Below are 25,706 nucleotides of genomic sequence, written 5' to 3' on the forward strand. Positions count from 1 at the left end.
TACGCACGGGCCAGTTACTGGTAGCCGTGTAAACCGACGGGGGCCTGTGGCAGCCAACGATCGAATGCCGATATCTGCCGGTGGAACCTCCGTGGCGATCATCGAACCCGGACCCTTCTTGGCTGAAACCGGTGGATGGGCCAGCGGCGGTAGCATATCAGATATGACAGCCAGACAATCCCTCAGTGACAAGTGGTCCGCCGCATCCAGATCTTCCAGCACCGCATGAACCGATACATCATCAGAAAGTCACGTAGCACCCGTGAACAGGCCAGTCGCTCTGGTCATGGCCCGATGGAGATACCGGAGAACCGGACCGTGGGCGGTCCCGTGTGGATACCAAGGAACGGATGACCACATCGTCGTTGGATGTGGCAAGGACGGCAACATGTCGTAGACAGCCGCCAAGCAATCCCTCATAGTCATATGGTCCGTAGAGTCGGGCTCTTCAATGACAGATGCCGCAGGCGCTTCATCACCAAAGTCTCGTAGAACTCGAGCACAGGCCAATCGATGTACCGTAATGGAAGCCGCTGGTTAAACCGGACCGTGGATGGTCCCGTCTAGCCCTCGGAGGCCTTGGAAGCCACATCAACTGAAGGTTGGCGCTGACGATCTATGGAACCCGTAGGGAGCCATACAGGTCATGTGGAACGGCTACGGTCCCGGCTCCGATGCGCCGAAGGGGACTTCCCCGCCGAAGATCGGTGAGCCTTGGAATCCGTGGAGCGTCTATCTGAATGAGCCGGCTTCTTAGAGGGCTGCGTAGAGACCGCAGGCCTGTCATCCGAAGTCTTAAGTAACGGTGGAGCTGAAGAAGCCGCACCCCCTGAAGAGGGGACTGGAACCGGACCTGACCCCGAACTCGCCGATTTAGGTAAGGTCGCCATTGACGCCATTGTTTCTTCCAGCATGGTCGGTAGAATTGAACGTAACTCTTCCGCCACGGAGTCAGCAATCGAAGGCGAAGATTCCACCTTCTTGGTCCTCGAAGATTCCACCTTCTTGGTCCTCGCTGACACCACCTTCAGGTAAGCCGCGAACTCGACATCAGACAAGCCCGCACAAAGGTCGCATCTAGAAGTGAGGCCACACGAACACGACAACCTGGGTCGCCGCCGGCTAACTTCTTCCAGCGTAACACGCTCGAACTAGTCGCCTGAACATTATCAGATATGATAATAGTAATTTTTTCAATCTGTGAAAAGAAAGAAAAACCAACCATAACACAAATACAAAGCCGGTAAATAAAGACGCCATTTTGCAAATGGCGTCCGACACGACAACCGGCGATATAACAACATTTCATGTAATTAACACTTGGCAAGTCAAGCGAAATACGCGAAAGACATATGAAAGCTAACGAAAGCTAACGAAAATTAAGGTGAAAAACATTTCACCCAAACACAAAGCCAGTCAACACAGACGCCATTTTGCAAATGGCGTCCGACACGACAACCGGCAATATAAACAACATTTCATGTAATTAAACGCTTGGAAGTCAAGTGAAATATGCGAAAAGAACATACGAAAGCTAATGAAAACGAAGGTGAAAAACATTTCACCCAAACACTAATACAAAACCAAAGGTCTTATAAAAGTTGACTCCAAACAGAGCCAAGCAAAAGGACGTCCAGACCCTTTAGCGAAGAGAAAAAGAAGGAAGTTACAGTCATGTGACCGGAACTAGAGAGCAGTATGCAGTAGAAGAATTTAGGCCATCCCATTGGCTGTTGGGATGTTCGGACCAGACCACTTGCGTGGGGGGGAGGTGCACTTGTTTGAGGACAGGTAATGTCTATAGAAAAACGGATAGCGAGTCGGAGGGTGGAGAAACTGATGGTGCCAGACCAGACCGGTCGACCAATTTACAGCCCGGAGCCCGAAAGTAACCCGGAGACAAAACCAAAACTCGGATGCTAATGCCGAGGTGTATACTGTTCATATTTAGCATAAAGATACACCTCAATATGATGTATTTAAATATGTAAAAAATATAAATGTAGAACAAATTTTTTTTATTTTTTTTTTTTATTTTTTTTTAGAAAATATCGCATTTTTTATGTTCGGGCTGTACATAATGAAATCTGTATGCACAGTGTAAACAAACGCTCTAATTTACGACAAGGCGCTTCACTTTCATTAACCTGACTTGTAAAACAACATAAATGACTTGAGAGTATAATCAACTTTTAAACTAAATATATTTCTATTTGCATCAATAGAACGAAATGGGGTTATAGTATTTTTCTCTCATAAAAAAAGTAGTATATTATTAGGCCTATTGGTAGGGTGCGTTAGAGTAAAAACGACCACTCACGATACCCAAGTGATAATTTTCTTTTCTTTGGTACTACGTAATTGGTCAGTTTTGTCATTTTAGATGGGAAAGTCTACTTAATCAAGGGTTTTACAGCATTATTTACAGTAATGAAGCAGGGCGGCTGATAATGTCCATTAACATTGTACTATAGTTGCGACAGGTTACGCCATAATACCCTGTGATCTTAAAAAAACTGGCACGTATTTTGTAAGTATGTCTAGACCGTGGTAATCACTTACCTGGTCGATACCCTGCAATATACACCTGCCAATCAGGAATCACACGTGCAGGCCACGGAAAGAAAGGACCAATTAACTAAAACAACACTCCGATTCTCAAGTCAGCCCATGGATGAAACATAATAGTTATTTCGACACCGACAGTAGTGGTTTATTTTGTATTGAACTTCGTGTTGCTTTGGGGCTTCGGGCGATGAGGAACGTTTTTGTGACGTATTCCGCCCGAAGATTAAAAACATTATTTAAAATTATTATTGTTTTCTACACGTTTTTTAAAAACATATTTAAATACATCGTACTGAGATGTATCCTCATGCCAAATCCCATGTCTGTATATGCCATATTTAATTACTTATTGACGTTTCCTTCTTCGGACGGTGAATACAGATTTTGTTATGTAGGCCTACAGCCCTAACATGAAAAATCTTTTTTTTTCCAAAAAAATAAATAAATAAAAAATTCGACATTTTTGTTTTAACATATATAAATACATCATGCTGAGGTGTATCTTTGTGCCAAATATGTACAATGTACACCTCGGCATTCACAACCGAGTACTGTTTTTGTCTCCGGGTAATGTTCGGGCTCCGGGCTGTAAATAGGCTGACACCAAAGTACTATGCGGTGTTGGTGTCCAATCTTTTCTTTTGCGATAAAATACACGCGTCTTTCTTCGGATACAATCCTTTGGAAAACCATAAAAAGACAATCCCGATCGTTTAAACTGTTTATTTTTACACCCAAAGGCCGCGCAGTACGGCACTGTTGGACTGAAAAGATCGTAAGCCCTTTACTCCATATATAAACAGTTAACAACAATGGAACGCTCACGAAGAAATATGCATAAATCGTACTTTGATACTGATTAGCGTAATTTCTTCATTTTAAGTTAACTACACGTATTTTATTGTTATAAAGTTATTTGTATATTATTTTTATATCATTTTTCTTTTAAAATGAGCTATAATATGGTCTCGTGTCATGTTTCCTTTAATGATGTAATTTTCTTTGTAAAATAGATGCCAAACACTTGTAAATGTATGCCTGTATAACTGCTAGTCGCAGATGTAAACTTATGATGTTTTGTGAAATTGATCACCAGATGACAAACCTGTTATTTTGTTTTTAGTACAAAGACATCACAAAGGCTACTCTCTTCTTGTAAAGCAAAAAAAGAAGAAGTAAGAATTGTGTTTCTGGTTTAATATCTACATAGGCCAATGTTTGTATGCTCGGAAATGTAAAAACAATAGTGGTGAGATAATTGAAGTCCCTATATATTACTGTACTCCTATTCTTTTTTCCGCTGCCATCTAGTTATTTTTAGCTACAGGTATGGGCCTGATATGTAAGACAACACACTATCAATTACATTTTTGTACAGCTGTTGGTAATTTTGATATTCACATTATGTGAAAGGCTAACTGCAATATGTTAGGATCTCGATAAGTATTAGAAAAAACAAACATTTATTGTTCAAATACAAGATGAATATATTCAGTGAAACAACTCAAGTATGGTTAAGTGGACCACTGGATAAAAACAAACTTAAAAACATAACTTTATTTGGTAATTTGATGAATTTTCATACTTTTATTCATATTAGGTCCAAGTACATTGTTCTGGACATTAAACTACCATAAACTGTTATACCCACACTGAGGTCCATGGTTCAAATTTACTCAGTTGAAATAAGAGTTACCCAAGACAAAAAACAATTGCCACAAAGAGATATTTACTGTGATAAGGCATAATCCAAAGTCATTTCGTAAGGTCGCTTGGTGCGTCCTTCGTTTGGTTTGTTAGCATCAAGAAGATCCAGTATTACGTAGGTCACAGGGGTTTTCTGCTTGCTGTTCATCAGAGCCAGGATGACTCTCTCGCAGTCGTCGTACTGTTTTTTGTTGTTGAAGTGACCAGCCATTCGGTTGTAAATGTCGGGTATACACTGATCCATGAGGTCCAGTTTGGTCATAATGTTGACTGTGACATAAGATTTCAATATACTTCAGTGTTTGAAATAAATATATTTATCCTATAATTTACCCATACTAAATATAAAATTAAAATGCTATTTTAAAAGTGTAATAGGTTAACTAGAATTCGCTACTCGACAAATAACAATTAACATAGACTCTGTTGATAGTTTCCATATTAAACAAGCATTTTGAGAGTACTGCTAAAGCAATATATGTCTCCTACCGAACTAAATTCAAGGGCTATACTTCTGTGAAAAGTGGGTAAATCACCATGAAAATTAAAACTGATCAGTAACAGTAAGTGATAAAAGTATACACAAAATTTCAGGTCAATATCTCAAGGCTTTCTGGAAAAAAGTCCGGAAAAACTAAAAAATCATATCACCCAAGGGCCATAACTCCATCAAAAATGAGTAAATCGCCATGAAAGCCAAACTTGATCATGTAACAATATATGATAAAGCTATACACAAAATATCTCAAGGCATTCTAAAAAAATATCCAAAAAATTATATGTGGGACAGATGGACGGACGGACGGACAGACAGACAGATGGACAGAAGGACGGAGATGAAACTTATAGACCCCTCCGGTTGGACTGGTAGGGGACTAAAAACACTTGTGACTAATCCACACTTCCATCTCAAATAGTTATAGTTTAAAGATAGGGTTTAATACAGGGTTGTCCATCCTGGGTAGTACCAACAGTCCCACAGCAAGTGTATTCATGTGCATGTGCAAGTGTATTCATGTGCAAGTATATGTGTATGCATGTACTTACAAACTTTCCAAAATAACGGCATAACTTCTTCAAACTTGTTTGAATAAATCATTGAATTCACAAGATTTTCAAGCAACTGTCTGTATGTAAAATCGTCTTCAGGAATGCCATTTTTCTAAAGTAAAAACAATACACACATTTTATTAAACAGAATACTGCTGAAAGCTACAAATATGTGTCTAACAGATTTTAAAATATGTACTGACAGCCAATAGAAAATATTTATATAAAACTGAAATCGGATAAAAAGTTTAAAAATCACATTCCTGTTCAAAACTAGCTCCAGTTTTTTATTTGTTCAAAATCAAGCTTCCACGTTCAAGAAGTCGGATCTCACATCGTTAAAATTATTTCTAGTATATTCTGAACATTCTTGTCCAGTATCTGAATAGTGTTTTCGTTACATTGTGAAGTTGATGCTGATGGATACCTATACTAAAGTCTGTCCCACGGGGAAGAACTTTTAATCATACTATAAAATTTACTACAAGTCACTTATTTCTGAACAGACTGATTTCTAAATTGCATGCTAAAATAGTTTTTTTATTTATTTCCAAAACACTTTCACTTTTCTTTTTACGTCAACCCAAACTGAAATTATTTGCAAAAAACATTTTTATAGGAGGATGGGACGGACTATAGCCAACCTGTGTTAAAATACCTAAGAAATGTTGACCATGGAAATATATCATAAATATCACTTGTGAAACTTATTGCTACCAGAGGCCTTAAAATGTATGAAATAAACCATACAAATTATTTGTCCAAGACAGGGTTTAATTGATAGTTGTCAGTGTTTATAGGAAGAGACGTTAGTATAGTTGCCTTATAACTCTACACATTCATTAAAACTAACTTTAGGTAGGAGTCAGTGCCTATCAGCCTATTACCATTTGTTGGTGGAGGTGTAATAACAAATATTTACTACAGTTATTTAGGAAACTGGATACTATATAGGAAAAAATATCCACTATTTCTTTCAATGTAAAAAATAAGAACAACAAAGGCAGGTTCTTTGTAACTTGCTACAACATTTACAACAATAAATTCACAAGTGCTTTTATATGGACGAAATACATTAAGTGATCTTAATAATTAAAAAAAAATGTATTTGTGTCCAAAAATGTATCAACCATAAATTCATTGTTTTGATTAAATAGGAGTCTAATGCAAGGGTGGGGAAAAGCCCTTTTTTCCCGGTCTGGGACCGATTCTCGATCTCTGAGACCGAAATTATTTTTTTAAAACGTGTGTTTGCCGGTCCCACTTTTGTCATTCTTGTCGGTCCGAAGCACCTGTCCATTTCTATTATTGGAACAAATTCTTATCCGTCAAGTGGACCGGCCTGCCCAGACATCGGTATATCATGCATGATTTAAAATAATAAATAAATAGTGGTCAATATGGCTAGTTGCAAGACGTCTGTGATTTTGAAGTCTGCCTAAGTATATATCGTCAGTCACTGAAGTCGGACCTACAGTACTACCTGTCAGTAGTGTCAATCCACAGCCACTAGGCTAGACATTAATTTTGTCAAAGTTGCTGAGCCGGTCAAGAGGTTAAACAGACGTTAACAATAACACCATTCTTGGTGAGAGAGCCATCAAGGTATTACACTCCAATTAAAACAAAGGACCCAGAGTTTGCAACTGGTTACAATCAACACCTGTCAACACCTATGTACGGAGCTTTGTCGGGTCGAGTGTCCCAGTCCGAAGCAAGAGACTTTTGTGCAATACAAACTGCTTGAAATAGCATAAAATATACTGAAATAATCTATAAATGTATTTATTGTTGACTGTTCAATGTAGTCAATCCAATAATTATAAAGGATTTTAAAATTAACAAAAGGTTTCCACTTTTTTGTTAACAAGTGAGAGTAAGCAGAACAGCTACATGTACTGGTTATCTCAAGAGCCAGTAGAGGTCAAATTCTGTCCAATCAGTGATGACGTTATTAATCTCTTTGTCTAAACATGTGCTAGCTCAGGCTGTCAAACACTTCAACGGTGTGATCTTTTATTAATTTTCAGGACACAGTACTGAATACTCGTACTTTTTATACATATATGGGATTTAAATTCATAATTTTTATTCCTTTTTTATATTATTTATTCCATTATGTAAAATATATACAATTTGTGGGGTGTTTTTTTTTTTTTACTGATGTGATAAAAACAAAAGTGTTTTTTTTATTCCTTTCTTTTTCCCTCCTCTCCCCCACTCCATTAATGATGACATCAAGCAGGACCGATTGACAATTTTATTTTTCCCCACCCCTGTTCTAATGATTTGATTGCACATGTACTATCCTTGTTTCTTTTCAGCTATAACTACTTTCTTTCAAAATTCTATTTTATATTATTCTCCTTTTTTCAATTTTATTATTATTATTGAAATAAATTTGTATATCCATATATGTATACATTAATATTATACATAACTGTCGTTATTAATATTATATTGTATGTATATAGGAGAGGACCTTTTTTTGTTTCTGCAATAAATTATGTTTTCAATCAATAACAAATATAAGAAACCTGGTAAATATCACATCCTTGTTTGTAGTAGTCTTCTGCCTTGTCATAATTATCCCTCATATATTCCAAAGTGCCAAGGTTCATCAAGGCCACAGCAATACTGGGGTGATCCCATCCTACAGCTGCCACTTTCACCTGCAGTGATCTGAAAGAGAAAACTTACACTTAACTCTCTTTAAATGTCAAAACACTTCTTTTCCCTTTCAAAAGTTTTTCACAACCATTTACTTTTATTGACCGATTAATTTATTTATTGAAAATTGGTCACAATTGGTGTACAATTTAATGTTTGTAATTAGGAGAGAGCCTCTTCAGTTGGATAACTTGTGCCCAATTCTTTTGTATGTATATATATATATATATAATATGTTTTTCAATCTAAAAAAAACTTGTTAAAAATTAATTTTGTTTTAAGTATTTCATGAATGGGCACACTTAAAGAAAATTGACAAAACCTGTTTTTGTCTAATAAGCATGTAACTACATATATTTATCATGCTTAAACACCTGCATTAAATACCTACATTCAAGAAAAACAGGCTTCACAAATTTGGCCTATTACGTTTATTTATTTGTTCTTTTCAGTAATTGTTGAATGACCCCATTCTACGGGCCACAGGAGAACATGTTCCATTAAGTAGTGGACATTTTGTTCCATATCATGTTGTAGTTTGCTACGCAAGTTTCAGAGATCACTACACAATTCTATTACTTTAAATAGTAGTAGCTAATCAATTTTCAAATGATTAGCACTTGTTTGGTAATCAAACTTATAAAAGCAAAATGTTCTCTTTAAGAAATAAAAGAATACTATATTCTTAAATATTACTGGGGAGTGAAAAACATAGTCAAAAATGTCAGAAAATTTATTCTGTAAGTGGCCATGACAAGTAAAAAGTAAAATAAGTAAAAGCCTTTAGAAGCTAAAATATCTATGCATAAAAAGTACAGCAAAAACCAGAATAGTTTATCTTACTTCTTATATGCCACTTCAGCATCATCAAACTTCCAAAGCCGTCGGTAGCAGATACCCAAATTAGTCAAGGCATATCCAATTTGATGAGGAACTTGACCAAAGAAAACCTCTTCAAATTTCTAACAAATTGAAAACAATGCAATTCTGTTTTTGTATTACTTGTAAGAAAAATACAGTTAAAACTGAAAATGAAAGGAAAGTTTGTTTAATAACACCCAAGTACACAGGTATCAAACTGTGACATTTGGTCTGCAGTTGCCAAAGAATCCTACAGCCATGACATAGGCTACCAAACAGCAGCACACAATAGCACAACAAATACTAGTGTTTGATATCCAATTATAACACAACAAATACTATGTACAGTGTTTGATATCCAATTATAACACAACACATACTACAGTGTTTGATATCCAATTTGTGGAGTAGCCAACGTGTCCCCTGATCTCATCATGAACACAAACTGAGAGGAGTGATTCACTGGTTCCCTAATTTAGAAAATTTGTTTCTAATTTTCATTATTATTCATACTTACCTAGTACTAGCACAACAACAATGCTATACGACCTTGAGACATAACCTCCACTGCAGAATTATCTCCTCTTGCCAGATGTATAACCTACACCCTCGGTTGTAAATAAGTAATTTGAATAAGACTATTAGATTACGGAGAGCTATTTAAGGTATTGCCATATTGACCCCATATACTGGTAATGGTGGTGTCTTGGTTAAATGTAGACTAAACTCCAACAAGAGCCTTATGTGTTGGAAAGATGCATACCCGGACCACCAACACATACTGACACTTTAAAGGTAAACTAAACTCCAACAAGAGCCTTATGTGTTGGAAAGATGCATACCCGGACCACCAACACATACTGACACTTTAACAAATGAAAAACGCGTAATTTTAGAATTAATAAAAAACATTGATTATTCCTGCTAACTGGGGGCAGCCATTTTATTTCGTTTTGTGATGTCCGGTGGTATAGCTTGGGGCGAAGTGACGTCAGCTCAGGTCCAACGTCTCTATTATGCACAGTGTAAACAAATGCTCTAATTTACGACATGGCGCTTCGCTTTCATCAACCTGACTTGTCAAACAAGATAAATGACTTGATAGTATAATAAACTATTTAACTAAATATATTTCAATTTGCATCAATATAACGAAATGGAGTTATAGTATTTTTTTCTTTTAAAAAATCCAAAGACAAAATGCATATTATTAGGCCTATTGGTAGGATACGTTCGAGCAAAAACGACCACTCACGATACCCAAGTGATAATTTTCTTTTCTCTGGGAATATTAAATTGGTCAGTTTTGTGATTTTAGATGGGAAAATCTACTTAATCAAGGGTTTTACAGAATTACTTACAGTAATAAAGCTGGTAAACCCATTACGATTTGAGGTTATCACACAATACCCTGTGATCTTAATAAAAGAGGCACGTCTTTTTAGTGTGTCTAGGGACCGTCTAAATATACACCTGCCAATCAAGAGCCACAGGTACAGGCCACGGAAAGAAAATACCAATTAAACAAGAAAACACTCCGACTATTATTTCAGTACGTGGGTTAATTTATATACAAAATATAATACAGTTATTTCAACACTCTGACAATGGTGGTTTATTTTGTATTGAAAAATAAACCACATATACACGTTGCTGTGTTACTGGGATAGATATTATTACAGAACACTGCGATGCATCTGCAAAAATCAGGTATCTTTTGTTTCTTCAGTTCGAAGACTAATTCCTGACATGACACGTTAGGTATTACGTAACCACCAGCTCGCCAGAGGGCATATTCACTGGGATGGTACAAAATGGCTGCGCCCGTTATATATAATAGCCGTCACATTTAACCGTTTTATAAATTAACTATGCAATTATACTTGTTGATATTAAGCAATAATGTGCATTATGTATCGTTGAATATGCACACCAGTCCAAAAGCCTTGCTTTAGCATTCTTTTAAGCCACTGAACATAAGACTGGTAGGTTTCCACCCAAAGTGAGTTTTAATGACTCAAAGGGTAGGTGTAAAAGACCACTACACCCCACTCTTCTCTCTCACTAACTACTAACAACTAACCCTCTGTCCCTGACAGACAGCCCAGATAGTGGAGGTGTTTGTCTAGGACAGCATGCATGAACCTTAATGGGATATAAGCATGAAAATAACTTGAAATGAAATGAAATCATCCCATATAAATTCAAAAAGCAAGGGCAGCTAAAATTAGTCTCCTTAAACCAATATCAGGGGAGTGATGGGGAGCGAGAGTGATAGCTCTCCTTAAATGGCGAGGTCTGTGTCCACTGAAAAGGTGTTAATCCTGTGACCTATCACACAAGCAGTTTACTACTGAGCTACATCCATCTCCAATCGTTCTACTGAAAACTGGTTTTATATTAAAATGTTCAAACTGAAACTGTGACATCACATGTTAATCTGAGTTTTGCAATAATATCAGTTTACAAAATAGTAATAAATGAAATTATTGGATGTATTTTTTGTGAGCATTTAATTCAAGGTATAATTATGTGTATATTTCAAAAGAAAAATGAATAAATATTTTGGTCATTATCCAGCTTTGTGACTGCCCTTTTAAACAAAGTATTAAGACTTCAAACTAACATTTCATGCTTAAAGATGCCCCAACACATTTTAAAATAAAGGAAATGTTTTATTTAACAACGCACTCAACACATTTTATTTACAGTCATATGACGTCAGACATATGGTTACGGACCACACAGATATTGAGAGAGGAAACCCGCTGTTGCCACTTAATGTGCTACTCTTTTCGATTAGCAGCAAGGGATCTTTTATATGCACCATCTCACAGACAGGATAGTACATACCATGACCTTTGTTACACCAGTTGTGGAGCACTGGCTGGAACAAGAAATAGCCCACTTCGTCCACAGATGGGGATCGATCCTAGACTGACTGTGCATCAAGCAAACGCTTTACCACTGGGCTACGTCCCGCCCCCCCATTTTAAAATATGACTCTAGGTGTCTAACATGGGCACTTATGCTACTCTTGCAATGGCACTGGTTAGTATGGGAAAATCTAAATGTGTCTATTTTCTGATCGGACACCAATTCTACAACCCAGTGCACTTAAAATGAACATTACCATTGAACTATATATGACATTTTTTACCTTGATGGCTTCCTCCGTTAAACTGAGAGCTTTCTCTATATCTCCTAGCTCCAGATAACACATGCCACAAGTCTGCAAACTTTCAGCCTCATTTTTAGTGTTGCATAATTTTTTGTGGAGCTCAAGTGACTTTTCCAGCCACGGGAGTGCCTGTTTGATGAGAATAAAACATCCAACCAAATAAAATACAAAACATAACAATAAAACAATTACAAATTAAAATTATATTTAAATTCTTTTAATTTCTGAAAAACTGGATAAAACTAAACCACATTTTCCAAAAAAGTTCTTTGCCAAACTTCAAATTTAGCTCAAATTTGAACTTGGCGAAGTACCTGTACTTTTTTGAAAAATTTGGTTTAGGTTTATCCAGTTTTTTAGAATTTAATCAGTTCATTTGCCCATTTCAGTACCTCACTCTGTCCAGAAATCCTCACATTTTAGAAAGGGGTGAGGTGTTACAAATTTCTGTCAATTTATTTCCAAGGAAATATTATTATACAAATATTGATCAATTTGTTTTCCAGGAAATATTATGATCTTTAAATGATATTGTATGTTTTGTTTTGTGGGTTTTTTCACAATGAATATATTCATCTTTATTCATAGATGAACTTTATAGATCTATATTGTCCCTTTAAATAAACGAAATCTTAATTTAGAAAATGTACCTTTTCAAACTGATACTGGTGCTGGTAAATAAGTCCTATGCCATTGTATGACATTGCTAGCGATATTTCAATTCCCTCAGATGGCTCATTATTCAAACATCTGAAAAAAAGATTTGACTATTTTTATAGATCATTTGATGATCCTATATAAATTGATAAGGAAGATATGGCCTGGACAATGATTTTTTCTAACGTGCAGTAATGAATGGAAAATTGGTCGTGGTAACCTACATATGTTGTTCGACTCACAACCATCCCAAGTTGTACTTGCACACAAGATTTCATGATCCTATATGAACTGATAAGAAAGATATACCGATAAAGATATGACGTGTATATAAAAATTATCAGTTATGAGCAATTAGATCTGCAAATGATGACAAAATATCAGTGGCGACAAAAGACTTAATGACCATTCTGATCATGTGACAAATTTAGCACCAAATACTAATAAGTGGCTTCAGCCAAAGACAGCTGACACGATAAAATAAAAATAAATATAAATAAATACAATTTTTAAATTGTGTACCAAACAAATAAATGATACTGGTATGGGACTTAATTAAGGCAGTTAAAAAATATTATTTAATTTAATAAATTGGTACGCTTTTGAAGCCTTGAGTATTCAATGGATTTTCCTCTTATCGCATTTCCGTACATACTGACATTTTATTGTGGTTTTTTTTTACACATTTTTGCTTGACTATATGTGGCCAGTTATTCCTCTTCCCAAGATGGTAATTAATTAAAACGCTGGAAAAGTTGGCTAATACGCAGAGATATATGGAAAACATTTGTCACATTTATGACAACAGAAATAAGTTAAACAGAACTATTTAATTTGGAAATAATTATTCACTAATAGTATATACATAATCTCAACAAATAAAGTTTAGCTAATGTTAAAAGAAATGGCGTAACATTTATAAATTAACCTATTTTTATTAATTGGTATTCACGTCTGAAATGTTTACCATTTACTAACAACATAAACCTTTGCCTTAAGACAACAGGAGGACCTGGTTTTCTTTTAAGTTTATTCAACAATGGCAAATTTAAACGTCATAAAAGATATTTGCTAAACTTTCGTTGTTGAGTATATTATAGAAAAAAAATATGGGTTAAATGTTGGGGAAAAATTGTATTAAATATAAACAACAAACTTTTCCAAATAATCCTTCACTCTGCAATGAAGAGATTCTGCTTCTTCGTAACGTCCAGTGTCCAAGTAGTTACATGCCAGAGAGTACAGCAATGAATGTTTCTCTCTCTCCAGACTCTCCTCGTCAAAGTCACGCTCACAATTCTCCTGAAATAAAGTGACAACCATATTATGATATTTGTCAGTATTACGGAAAGGAAAAGCTTATTTGTTTAACAACACAGGCCTCATGCTCACAATTCTCCTGAAATAAAGTGACAACCACATTATGATATTTGTCAGTATTACGGAAAGAAAAAGCTTATTTGTTTAACAACACAGGCCTCTGAAAATTGAAAAAGCGTAAGTATAAGTATAATTTGCTTAACCCATTTTTATTCTCGCTTTGAATTTATGACATCATTTACATGTTCATAATGGATTACCTAAAACAAAATGAGTTACCTGAATTTGTTTTTCATAAGGCATAAATGGTTTACGCAAATTTTCAATATCTCAGAGCATTTTAAACTATTGTGGTAGTGGTGGTATAAAGTGCTTCTAATTTCTCTATATTAACTAACTCAGTGGGTACAGCACTGGACTATCGTATACAAAGAAAGCATATACCATGGTCTTTGGCTAGTTGTGGTGTACTGATTGAAATGAGAAAAACCTCAATCAGTTGACTGGATCCACCGAGGTGGTTCGATTCTGCGACACAAGCACCTCAAACAACCGACTGAGCTAAATCCCATCCCAAAAAGTGTTGGACTCTCATACAGACAGGCCGTGGTTCAGATCTCTTCGGTGGACATTGATTTACCTCTTACTCTTCTATTTGGTGTCCAAGTTACGGCTATTTTTGAGAGAGAGAGAGAGTAAAACAGCTGCCAACACATTCCAATTAAGGTTCAAGCACACTGTCCTGGGCATACACCTCAGGTATCTGGGCTGTCTGTCCAGGACAGTGGGTTAGTTGTCAGTGGTTAGTGAGAGAGAAGAGGGTGTTGTGGTCTTACTCCTACCCAGTAAGTCGTTAAAACTCACCCTGGGTTGGAGCCGGTACCGCGCTGAGAACCTTGTACCTATCTGTCTCATGTCCGATGGCTTAACCATGACACCACCGAGGTCGGTCACACATTGTCTAAGCATTTATAACTTTCTTATAGACCGGACAGAATAAACCAAGACCTTTGGTGTACCAATGTGAGATGAGAGGACTGATAGTGGATCCAGAGTGAGCACCATTCAACCAATCAGATTGCAGATAATTTAATTATATTACTACCGGCCTTGGTGGTGTCGTAGTTAAGTCATTGGACATAAAGCTGGTAGGTACAGGGTTCGCAGCCCGTTACTGGCTCCCACCCACTGTGCATTTTAATGACTCAATGGGTAGGTGTAAGGCCACTACACCCTCTTCTCTTTTACTAATCACTAACAATTAACAACTAACTCATTGTCCTGGACAGACAGCCCAGGACAGCTTGCTTGAACCTTAATTGGATATAAGCATGAAAATAAGGTGAAATGAAATGAATTATATTACTTTAAGTAATTTACTCCATGACTTTACCTCAAAGAACTACCACGAAAGAAGTACAAAGAATTAAAAACAAAGAGCTGCACCTGTGAAAAATATAAATGAAAGCAAAGTGTAAGCAATTAATAGGAATAGATAAATAGAATAAATAGAACAGACACCCCAGCACGAAAAATACATCGGCTGTTGGGTGTCAAACTATGGTAAATGTAAACAAATAAAGTGATGAGCCACAGCAATATAAAAATTCAAGAGTTAAATAAAAACACAGTGTAAAAAACTGTGCAAAAAATACAAATATCACAGATAAGTAAAATTAAAATTTAGAATAAAAGTCAGTATCTGGAAGAAACTGTACCGTAATATAAGTTCTAAATGGAATCGAAATGATTCCATCACATTTCTTTGACAAAATATATTTTTTCTAATTAACAGGAATAAGTCAAAAACAATAATTATAGCAGAACAGTATGCAATGAAAAGATATATGTCAGTAACAATAATTACAGCAGAAGAGTAAGGAATGAATAGGAATAAGTCAAAACAATAATTACAGCAGAAGAGTAAGGAATGAATAGGAATAAGTGAGAACAATAATTACAGCAGAAGAGTAAGGAATGAATAGGAATAAGTCAGAACAATAATTACAGCAGAAGAGTAAGGAATGAACAGGAATAAATCAGAACAATAATTACAGCAACAAAAATTCAGAAGGGAATTCAGAAATGGAAAGTTAAAGTGTTGGGAATTGATTGGAATTTCATCATCGATGATTGGTTATAACTGGTTTGCAGCATTCAATTATGCAATTGGTTAGAATGATACGACTAAAGAAGGATTTAAATTATTAGGATTATGCACCTACATTGTGCTCACGGAGATAGACCCAACAAATTGCTACTTTTACATTTAATTCCTGTTCATTGTCTGTTTTCTTTACGTATACATGAAACAATCCCTAACCCCAGCATATATCAATTCCATCACCTAAATTGTAGTAACAAGTATAGCGGACATTTTCCGTGACAATTGATTATATATATTTTTTTAATTATCTCATTATCTATATGTTTGTGATGTCCTAACAAAAAATGTCTTGGTCTTTATGCTATGTTTATGGTATATTCAAAAAGCAAAACCAAAATAATGTGTGGGTTTTTTACCCTACACAGTGTTTTTAAAGTGATTTTTTAAAATTATTATTGGGGGAGCTTAAAGGAAAAAAAAAACCCCAGACAAAACCCCCAAAACAACACTCTATTTCTAAGATAGATACACCAATATTAAGCACATTGTTTACCAGTAGGCGCATCATGCGTAAAATAATCTTTTTGATGCCTGGAGAGCATTCGGTCAGACCCATGAACAGTCTCAAGTTAATTAAGTAATTCTTCAACTGAAAAGACAAATCAAGAATTTTGTGAATACAATTAATCTTGATGACACTAGAGCTATGTAAGAGAACATGCCCATTTTATGTGTAAACAATAGTCCCAGTTAATAAAACGCCCAACATGTATTCACTGAGCAAAGAAAATATCCTGGACCATGTGGAAATGAAGGGAAGTAACTGTTAGCTACACGATGGAAAGGAATGGATGGTGTCGTGGTTAAGCTGCAAGGGATATTTTATATGACAAAACTGCACAAACCATAGCGTACCAGTCATAAGATGATGGACAGAAGAGAAAACCACCCCCTACTGGGTCCACGAAGGGGATCATTCTTATAACCAATTACACCTCGGGTAAATGCTTTTCACTTAGGTACACCCAACCCCTTAAACAATGGAGAAAAGCAATGCAGTGAATGAACATTTGATTTCAGTGAATATAATGGGTCTAAAGATCCTCTGCGCTGGACAAGATCAATTGCTCAAGTCAGACTGCGCACACGCCTAAAGGGTAATTGAATATAGACATGTTTAAGAGTAGACATCCATCCATCATTTCAAAGTTCAATAAATCATGATTCAAAAGGTTTTGACACCACTGGAGAACACTGATCAATTAATCATCAGCTATTGGATGTCAAACATTTAGTAATTCTGCCTCGTAGTCATCAGAGGAAACCTGCAACATTTTTCGTAATGCAGAAAGGGATCTCTTATATGCACTTTCCCACAGACAAGAAAGCACATACCATGGCCTTTGACCAGTTGTGGTGCACTGGTTGGAATGAGAAAAAACCCCAATCAGGCGATTCGATCCTGCGACGCAAGCACCTCAAGCAAGCAATCAACCGACCGAGCTAAATCCCACCCCGATTCAACAGGTGTGTTACTGAAGTCCATGAATTCTTACCAAGTAACCAGGAGATTTGGATCCTGTTGAAGACAGCATATCCTGTTGGTCAGAGTATGTATCAGCAATAAACCCATCAAACGACTGAATGTAGAGATCAGCTATATCCGTGAAACTAACCTCGGTAAACTTCCACAGTTCTAACAGCTCATACTGTGCATCACTGAAGATAAAACAGTCAATCCAAAATTAAAGAACACTGTAATAATAGAATCTATCACTGTTGTGAGGTATAGATAAAGCAATTCCAACCAGAGGGAATAAATGTTTTTTGTGAGGGCCGAGGTTTACCGAGCCCTTACAAAAACATTTGGTCCCGAGGGTTAGAATTGCCTTATCTATACCTCACAACAGTGATTGATTCTTTTTCTTGCCCATTTAATTACAGTAACAAAACATTAATTTTGAAAGCTATGTACAGTTTGTTTATTGTTGAACGATTTGTAAACATTTCACTTACAAACAATGAAACTCATTTAATCATACGCTGAAAAATATAGTCCAACTTATGCAACAACATAAAAATGCAACAACTTAACAATAAATATAAAGTTGAAAATATTAATTTGTTTAAATATTTTTAAAACAATAATACAACGTGAAATAGCAAACAGAATTTTGAAAAAAAAGAAAGAAATGTTTTATTTAACGACACACTCAACACATTGGAGAAAACTTGAGTGTTTTCTCTTTTATAGATACATTACCTGTCCTCAAGATTCATCCCGCCCGGGCCTCCCCGCTTCCTGTTCTCCGTGCGATGCGCTCATGGAAAAAGAAGGAAGTTACAGTCATGTGACCGGAACTAGAGAGCAGTATACAGTAGAAGAATTTAGGCCATCCCATTGGCTGTTGGGATGTTCGGACCAGACCACTTGCGTGGGGGGGAGGTGCACTTGTTTGAGGACAGGTAATGTATCTATAAAAGAGAAAACACTCAAGTTTTCTCCATTTCTATAGACATTACCTGTCCTCAAACAAGTGCAGCATTCAACAGATGGTGGTGGGTGCCGAGATCCGTAGATGCTTGTGATAACTCCCCAACCGGAAAGAGGCTGACTAGTGGAAGAATAAGGCCAACCTTGGTAAACCCTCCTCCTAGGGATGCCCGTCACAGACCAATGCAGGTGATGTTAGTAACAACAACCAGAATGGTGGCATCCGTCAGCAGTGGCAGGTACGGCTCCTAGAACACATGAACCAGGAGGCGGAAGCCACATCTCATGCTGGTTCTGACAGGGTGGGAAGACGTAGCCACCAGGGATGCAGGTGTTAGGTAACCCTCACGTATTGAAGTGTTATAGTTTTTCAATAACAAGCGACAACCTAATGAGGTGCATCCGTCAGAACATTGAACAAAACAAGACCCCCGAATGTTTTCTGTCTAGTACACCAAAGATCTGTTAGTTCAATAACGACAACCAATAACCACATGCAGTGAAGAGTTAAGGTTATCGAGACAAAAGTTCCGGCACCAGTGCGTGAACTGTGCAAAAGAACAAAAGTCTAAGCAATCCTCACCTGTCGATTCGGTGGACATCTCGTTATGCAGCCCAGAATCAGACAGACATCAACGGCGACAAGGATAGCTTGTATTCAACAGAGTCTGTGCAGCAACAACCGGACCCAGATGATGGAACCCCTCAACGTCTTCTGTGGAGACATCCCTCAGATAATAGTTGGCGAAGATGGAGTCCGTCGCCCAGAAACAGCCAGTGATGATGTGCTGAATGGATGTGTTGCAATGCAGGGACATCGTGGCAGCCAAGGCACGGAGTTCATGCGGATTGGAAGCAGACGGAGCAGGTAAACCCTCCTTCTGATAAGCGGTCAGGATAGAAGACCGGATCCAGGTGGCCACCGTGTTCTTGGTAATATCCCTCAACCGACTCTGGTTACAGGAAAGGAAAAGTCTTTTACGATGTTGTCGAAAAGATCTGGTCCTCTCGATGTACTGGTGCAGGGCTCTAACAGGGCACAACGCCAAGTCCTCAACGTCCGCCGGACCAACGATAGAGGAGAGGGCCTGCACAACATACGAGCGAGGCGCTTGGTCTGGTAACTGATTCTTTGCAATAAAGTTCATGAGTAACCCCAAGTTGACTGCACGCCGATCTCGGTGAAAACGTACCAAATCGACATCAAGAGCATGAAGTTCTGAGACACGAGCAGCCGTGGCGAAACCGAGTAAAAACACCGTCTTCCGTGTCAAATCTTGCAGGGAAGAGGACTCGATCGGCTCATAAGGTGCGGTCGATAACGCTCGTAACACCAAATTCAGGTCCCATCTTGGTGGCCGAAACCGGTGTACTTGATCTTCAAGGCGAAAACCTTTGATCATTTTATGGATCTCAGGAATACCCGATAACTTCGTTCCAGTAGTTACATCACGAACAGTAGCGATGACCGAAACGTACCCAGCGATGGTAGACCCCTTCAATCGTAAAGTGGTCCGCAGATACAGCAAAAAATCAGCAAGACGAGGTATCTGTATCGTCTGAGGTTTGAGTTTTTTTCTAACACACCATCGGTGAAAGCAAAGCCATCTGACGTTGTAAGCCGCAGTAGTAGATGATCTGTGCGCTTTCAAAATGGCCGCCGTAGACTGTGAAGAAAAACCTTTCTTCCTCAAACTCTTGGAGATAAAGTCCACGCGTGCAGTTGGAACAACTGCGGACGTGGATGGTACAGTCTTGACGTGGGATGCAGCAACAGATGATCCCAGTCTGGCAGCGGTAAAGGATGTGGATCGGCCAGACGTATTAGATCTGGATACCACATCCTGGATGGCCACATCGGAGCAATGAGCAACAGGCGACAATGGTACAGCTGAAACCTCTGAAGCACCCTTGGAAGGAGGATTGGTGGAGGAAAAGCGTACGCGTCCATCTGTTCCCAGCTGATGGCCAATGCGTCGAGATCCAGAGCTTCGGGATCCGGCACCGGAGACACGTAAACCCTCAGCTGATGGTTGAATCGTGTGGCGAAAAGATCGATGTTTGGTGTCCAAAGTCTGTCGCACACCCATCGAAACGCTTCCGGATGGAGCATCCACTCCGTCGGCTGTGGAGACGACGGCCGGGACAATGTGTCGGCTAGTACATTGCAAACCCCTGGAATATGACGAGCCCGAAGTTGCAATGGAATTTCGTCGACCAGCTTGTAGAGACGATAAGTCAACTGCAGCAGACTGCTGGAGTGAGTTCCGCCCTGACGATTGATGTAAGCCGCCGCGGTCGTACTGTCTGTGGCCACCATGAGAGAGGCTTCCGTCAACATCTGTCGCCAATGAAGGATAGCGTAGTAGACTGCCAACAACTCTAACAGGTTGATGTGGAGTCCGAGTTCGCCGGGAGACCACAGCCCTGAAGTAGTCTGGTTGCTTAGATGGGCTCCCCAACCTTCCAGTGACGCGTCGACGAATAGGTGATGAGTGGCTATGAAGGCCCGCATAGAGACACCTTCTAAGACGTTCGATCGGAGCTGCCACCACTGCAGGCTGGAGCGTAGATCGTCTGGAAGTGAGATGATCAAGTCCGGATTGTTGAAACGAACAAACGGGTTGAGAAACATCTGCAAGCGCCGCAACTGGAGACGACCTCTGAGTGTCAAATCCTGGGCAGAAGTGAGGAGACCCAGGAGACTCTGCCAACCGCGGAAGGTCATTGGAGCGGTGAGGGCTATGGCAATCATGGTCTGGATCTTCTCCCAACGGTCTAAAGGAACTTGAACGAGGCCCAGGTCGGGTCGAAGCCAAGCGCCTATGAACTGTAGAGACTGTGTGGGAGCCAGTCGAGATTTCTCGATGTTGATAATCCAACCCAGCTGCTTGAGAAAGTCCATGATGAAGGCAACATGTGCAGTCAGCCCTGTCTTGCTGTGACACCTCATCAGGCAATCGTCGAGGTATGGGTAAAAGGATATACCTCTGCGATGCAGGAAGCGTGACATCGGAGTCGTGATTCTGGTGAACAGCCATGGCGCTATGGATATCCCAAAGGGCAGGACTGTCCATTCGTAATGCCGACCCTGTAGCACAAACCGTAGGTAGTGATGGAAATCGGCATGCATCGGAACGTGCAGGTAGGCGTCCTTGAGATCTAGCGAGGCAAGCCAATCCCCCGGTCTGATCACGGCTATGATATCTCGCAACGTTAACATCTTGAAGGTCGGAGGAGGAGACAGATAGTGGTCGTTGAAGACCGCCAAGTTGTGAATCATTCGCAGCTCTGGAGAATCTTTCTTTGGTACGAGAAAGATGTCCGAGTAAAATCCGGGTGTTAAGTGTACTTCCGAAATGCTGCGAACGGCTCCCTTCTCCACCAGCTTGTTGACGGACTCCTGTAGAACCTTGACTTGCGCAACGGAATGCCGCGGTTCTCGAGGTGAAGTGGTCAATGGAGGGATGGCAGACAATTGCAGACGATACCCTGTCTTCAAGATCGACGTGACAAACGGATCTTGGCAAAGTGTCTGCCAGTTTCGCCAATAACGGCGAAGTCGACTTCCGACCATGGATCTTCCGACCGGTGTGGTACACACCGGAAGCGTCAAAACCGAATCGTTGTTCTGGTTCAAAATCAGGGGCGGGCGTAGGTTGAAGCAATCTGAGCAGTCCACGATCTGTTGGCTGGCGTCAACGTCGACCAGGCTTCCCCTGGGTCCGAGCTGGCGGACCGGATGGTCGTCTGACCGGAAACCTTCGAGAAGGTTGACCTCGAAAGGAACCTCTCCAGCGTTTAGATGGTGGTTGTGGTGTGAATGTAGACTTCCGCTTTGTAGATTCCAACGTGGAAATAAGTTGCAACGCTTTGACAGTTGCTGTCGACTGTTGGTCCTTATCATTGGCCTTCACCACCTCAGAAATTTTGCCTGCAAACAGCTTCGTTGCGGACCACGGTTGAGCTAACAGCTCCTTCTTATGCTGGAAATCCAAAGTGGATTTCTTTAAATAAGCCTGGCGACGATATTGCATTAACATCGAGGACATCGAAGTCACCGAAGACGTCAGGAAAGCTAGCATCTGCGCCGATTGCTGAAACAGCGCGTAGCACCGTGCATCTTTTGCCTGGGTGGCCATCGCCGCAAGGAAAACGTCCAAGTAAGATAATACAAACAAGCAACGTCTCTGGGCAGTATCCATGGCTTGTACTTGTTTGTCCGTCAAATCCACGGTTGACGACTTCCCAAGACGGTGAACATCTTCATCCAAGGACGGAGCTACATCTGTAAAGGTCATGTCAAACACCGGATACATACGGTGACCCCAAGTCGGGAAGGCGACGAAAGACGCTGTGTCTTTAAAAGTGCGGTCTAAATCCGTCGCCACCTCGGATACGAGTGTACCGGCAGCCAAGGAACGGATCACCACATCTTCCGGAGGGACATCAGTCGCTATCATCGGTGTCGGTCCCTTCTTGGACGGCGTTGGTGGATGTGGCAAGGACGGCAACATGTCATAGACTGCCGCCAAGCAATCCCTCATATTCATATGGTCAGAAGATTCAGTCTCATCAATGACGGAAACCGCTGTAGGCGCTGCATCTCCAAAGTCTCGAAGCACTCGAGCACAGGCTAATCGATCGGCCGAAACAGAATTCACTGGTGAACCGGACCGTGGACGGTCCCGTCGAGAACCCTCTGAAGCGTCAATAGAAGGTCTGCGCTGCCGATCCACGGAACCCGTAGGGAGACGTGCAGGTCGTGGGGAACGGCTACGAGCCCGGCTCCGGTCCCGGCTCCGCTGCGCCGAAGATGACTTTGAAGATCGGTGATCCTTGGAGGCCGTGGAACGCCTAACTGATTGAGTCGGCTTGTCAGAGGGCTGCGTAGGAACTGCAGGCCTGTCATCTGAAGTCTTGCATCCTGGAGCCGCACCCCCCGAAGAGGGGACTTGAACCGGACCTGGCCCCAAACCCGCCGGTTGTGGTAAGGCCGCCATTGACGCCATAGTCTCTTTCAGCATAGTAGGTAGCATCGAACGTAATACATCTGCTATGGAGTCCGCAATTGACGGCGAAGATTCCACTTTCTTGGCTCTCGCCGACAGCACCTTCAAGTAGGCCGCGAACTCGACAGTAGACAGGCCCGAACACAGGTCGCATCTCGAAGAGAGGCTACAAGGAACACGGCAACCCGGACATAATTCATGAGGGTCGCCGCCTGCAGTGAACTTCTTACAGCGTAGGCACGCTCGTACCTGTCGCTGAACATTAACATCTGACATGATAATAAGTTTTCAATCTGTGAAAGAGAAAGAAAAGAAATCATGACACAAACACAAAGCCGGTCAACAAAGACGCCATTTTGCAAATGGCGTCCGACACAACAACCGGCAATATAATAACATTTCATGTAATTAACACTTGGCAAGTCAAGCGAAATACGCGAAACATACGAAAGCTAACGAAAGCTAACGAATAAGGTGAAAAAAAAACAAAAAAACATTCCACCCAACACAAAGCCAGTCAATACAGACGCCATTTTGCAAATGGCGTCCGACACGACAACCGGCAATATAACAACATTTCATGTAATAAACGCTTGAAAGTCAAGCGAATACGCGAAAAGAAACATACGAAAGCTAACGAAGCTAACGAAATTTAAGGTGAAAAACATTTCACCCAAACACAAATACAAAACCAAAGGTCTTATAAAAAAAGTTGACTCCAAACAGAGCCAAACAAAAGACGTCCAGACCCTTTCGCGAAGAGAAAAAGAAGGAAGTTACAGTCATGTGACCGGAACTAGAGAGCAGTATACAGTAGAAGAATTTAGGCCATCCCATTGGCTGTTGGGATGTTCGGACCAGACCACTTGCGTGGGGGGGAGGTGCACTTGTTTGAGGACAGGTAATGTCTATAGAAATTTATTTACGGTTATATGGCGTCAGACATATGGTTCAGGACCACACAGGTTTTGAGAGGAAACCTGCTGTCGCCACTACATGGGCTACTCTTCTGATAGGCAGCAAGGGATCTTTTATTTGCGCTTCCCACAGGCAGGATAGCACAAACCATGGCCTTTGTTGAACCAGTTATGGATCACTGGTCGGTGCAAGTGGTTTACACCTACCCATTGAGCCTTGCGGAGCACTCACTCAGGGTTTGGAGTTGGTATCTGGATTAAAAATCCCATGCCTTGACTGGGATCCGAACCCAGTACCTACCAGCCTGTAGACCGATGGCCTGCCACGACACCACTGAGGCCGGTGAGAATTTTGAAAACCATGAGTTATGACGTCAATTGTCGTAAAAGACGAGTTATGACATTACGCATATGTATAAATCGTCTAGACCTCAGGTCGCACAGATTTATCTAGCCCTAGGGTCAGACAGATTTTTCTATCACTGTGTCAAAGCTGGATAACCTTGTCCAGTGGGCAAGAATAAGAGAATCTATCAAGTTTGTGAGATACTGATAAGACAAGCAAGAGATCTTTTTTGGAAAGAGCCAAGGTTTGTGTGACAGAGAAATGGAACAAGACATTTAGGGGCTACCTTATATACGAAGCCCGTTTTAAAAAAAGAACAACATTTGTTTATGGCTATGATTAATAGACTTTGTAGGTATGGTCTTTATGAATATGTCAAGAATGATAGTACAGCCATTACAGGAGACTTTACAAAATAATCATTAAAAAATGTTTAATAAATGACAAATAAAAATAATACTTTTTTTCATTTGGCTTTATAAAAAGTTTGGATCACTTCAATAAAATAATATTTTGACAGTAACTGTTGAATCTTATTTTTGCAACGGTATTGCTAAATTTCACAACCAACTTCAAGGCCTAACTTTGTTTTGTTTAATGACACCACTACAGCACATTGATTAATTAATCAGCAGCTATTGGATGTCATCCATTTGGTCATTTTGATATGTAGTCTTAGAGAGAAAACCTGCTACATTTTTCCATTAGTAACATAGGATCTTTCATATGCACTATCCCACAGACAGGATAACACATACCACGTCCTTTGATATATCAGTCGTGGTGCACTGGATAGAATGAGAAATGATGAGGATC

General features: G+C 39.7%; 1 protein-coding gene across 1 annotated transcript in view; it reads right to left on the minus strand.

Moving 5' to 3' along the window:
- Window positions 1-4,297: 4,297 nt before the first annotated feature.
- The window catches only part of LOC121369717 (TPR repeat-containing protein DDB_G0287407-like), a 41,200-nt gene continuing 19,791 nt past the window's right edge, over window positions 4,298-25,706 (minus strand). The window contains exons 16-24 of the mRNA XM_041494771.1: window positions 17,678-17,840; window positions 16,675-16,770; window positions 13,851-13,996; window positions 12,688-12,787; window positions 12,017-12,166; window positions 8,839-8,957; window positions 7,863-8,007; window positions 5,323-5,437; window positions 4,298-4,545 (exon numbers count right to left, since the gene is read on the minus strand). Of these exons, the coding sequence (XP_041350705.1) occupies window positions 4,298-4,545; window positions 5,323-5,437; window positions 7,863-8,007; window positions 8,839-8,957; window positions 12,017-12,166; window positions 12,688-12,787; window positions 13,851-13,996; window positions 16,675-16,770; window positions 17,678-17,840 (1,282 nt within the window). The remainder of the gene's footprint in view (window positions 4,546-5,322; window positions 5,438-7,862; window positions 8,008-8,838; window positions 8,958-12,016; window positions 12,167-12,687; window positions 12,788-13,850; window positions 13,997-16,674; window positions 16,771-17,677; window positions 17,841-25,706) is intronic.

The sequence above is a fragment of the Gigantopelta aegis genome, chromosome 4 (genome assembly GCF_016097555.1).
Source record: "Gigantopelta aegis isolate Gae_Host chromosome 4, Gae_host_genome, whole genome shotgun sequence".
Classification (NCBI taxonomy): domain Eukaryota; kingdom Metazoa; phylum Mollusca; class Gastropoda; order Neomphalida; family Peltospiridae; genus Gigantopelta; species Gigantopelta aegis.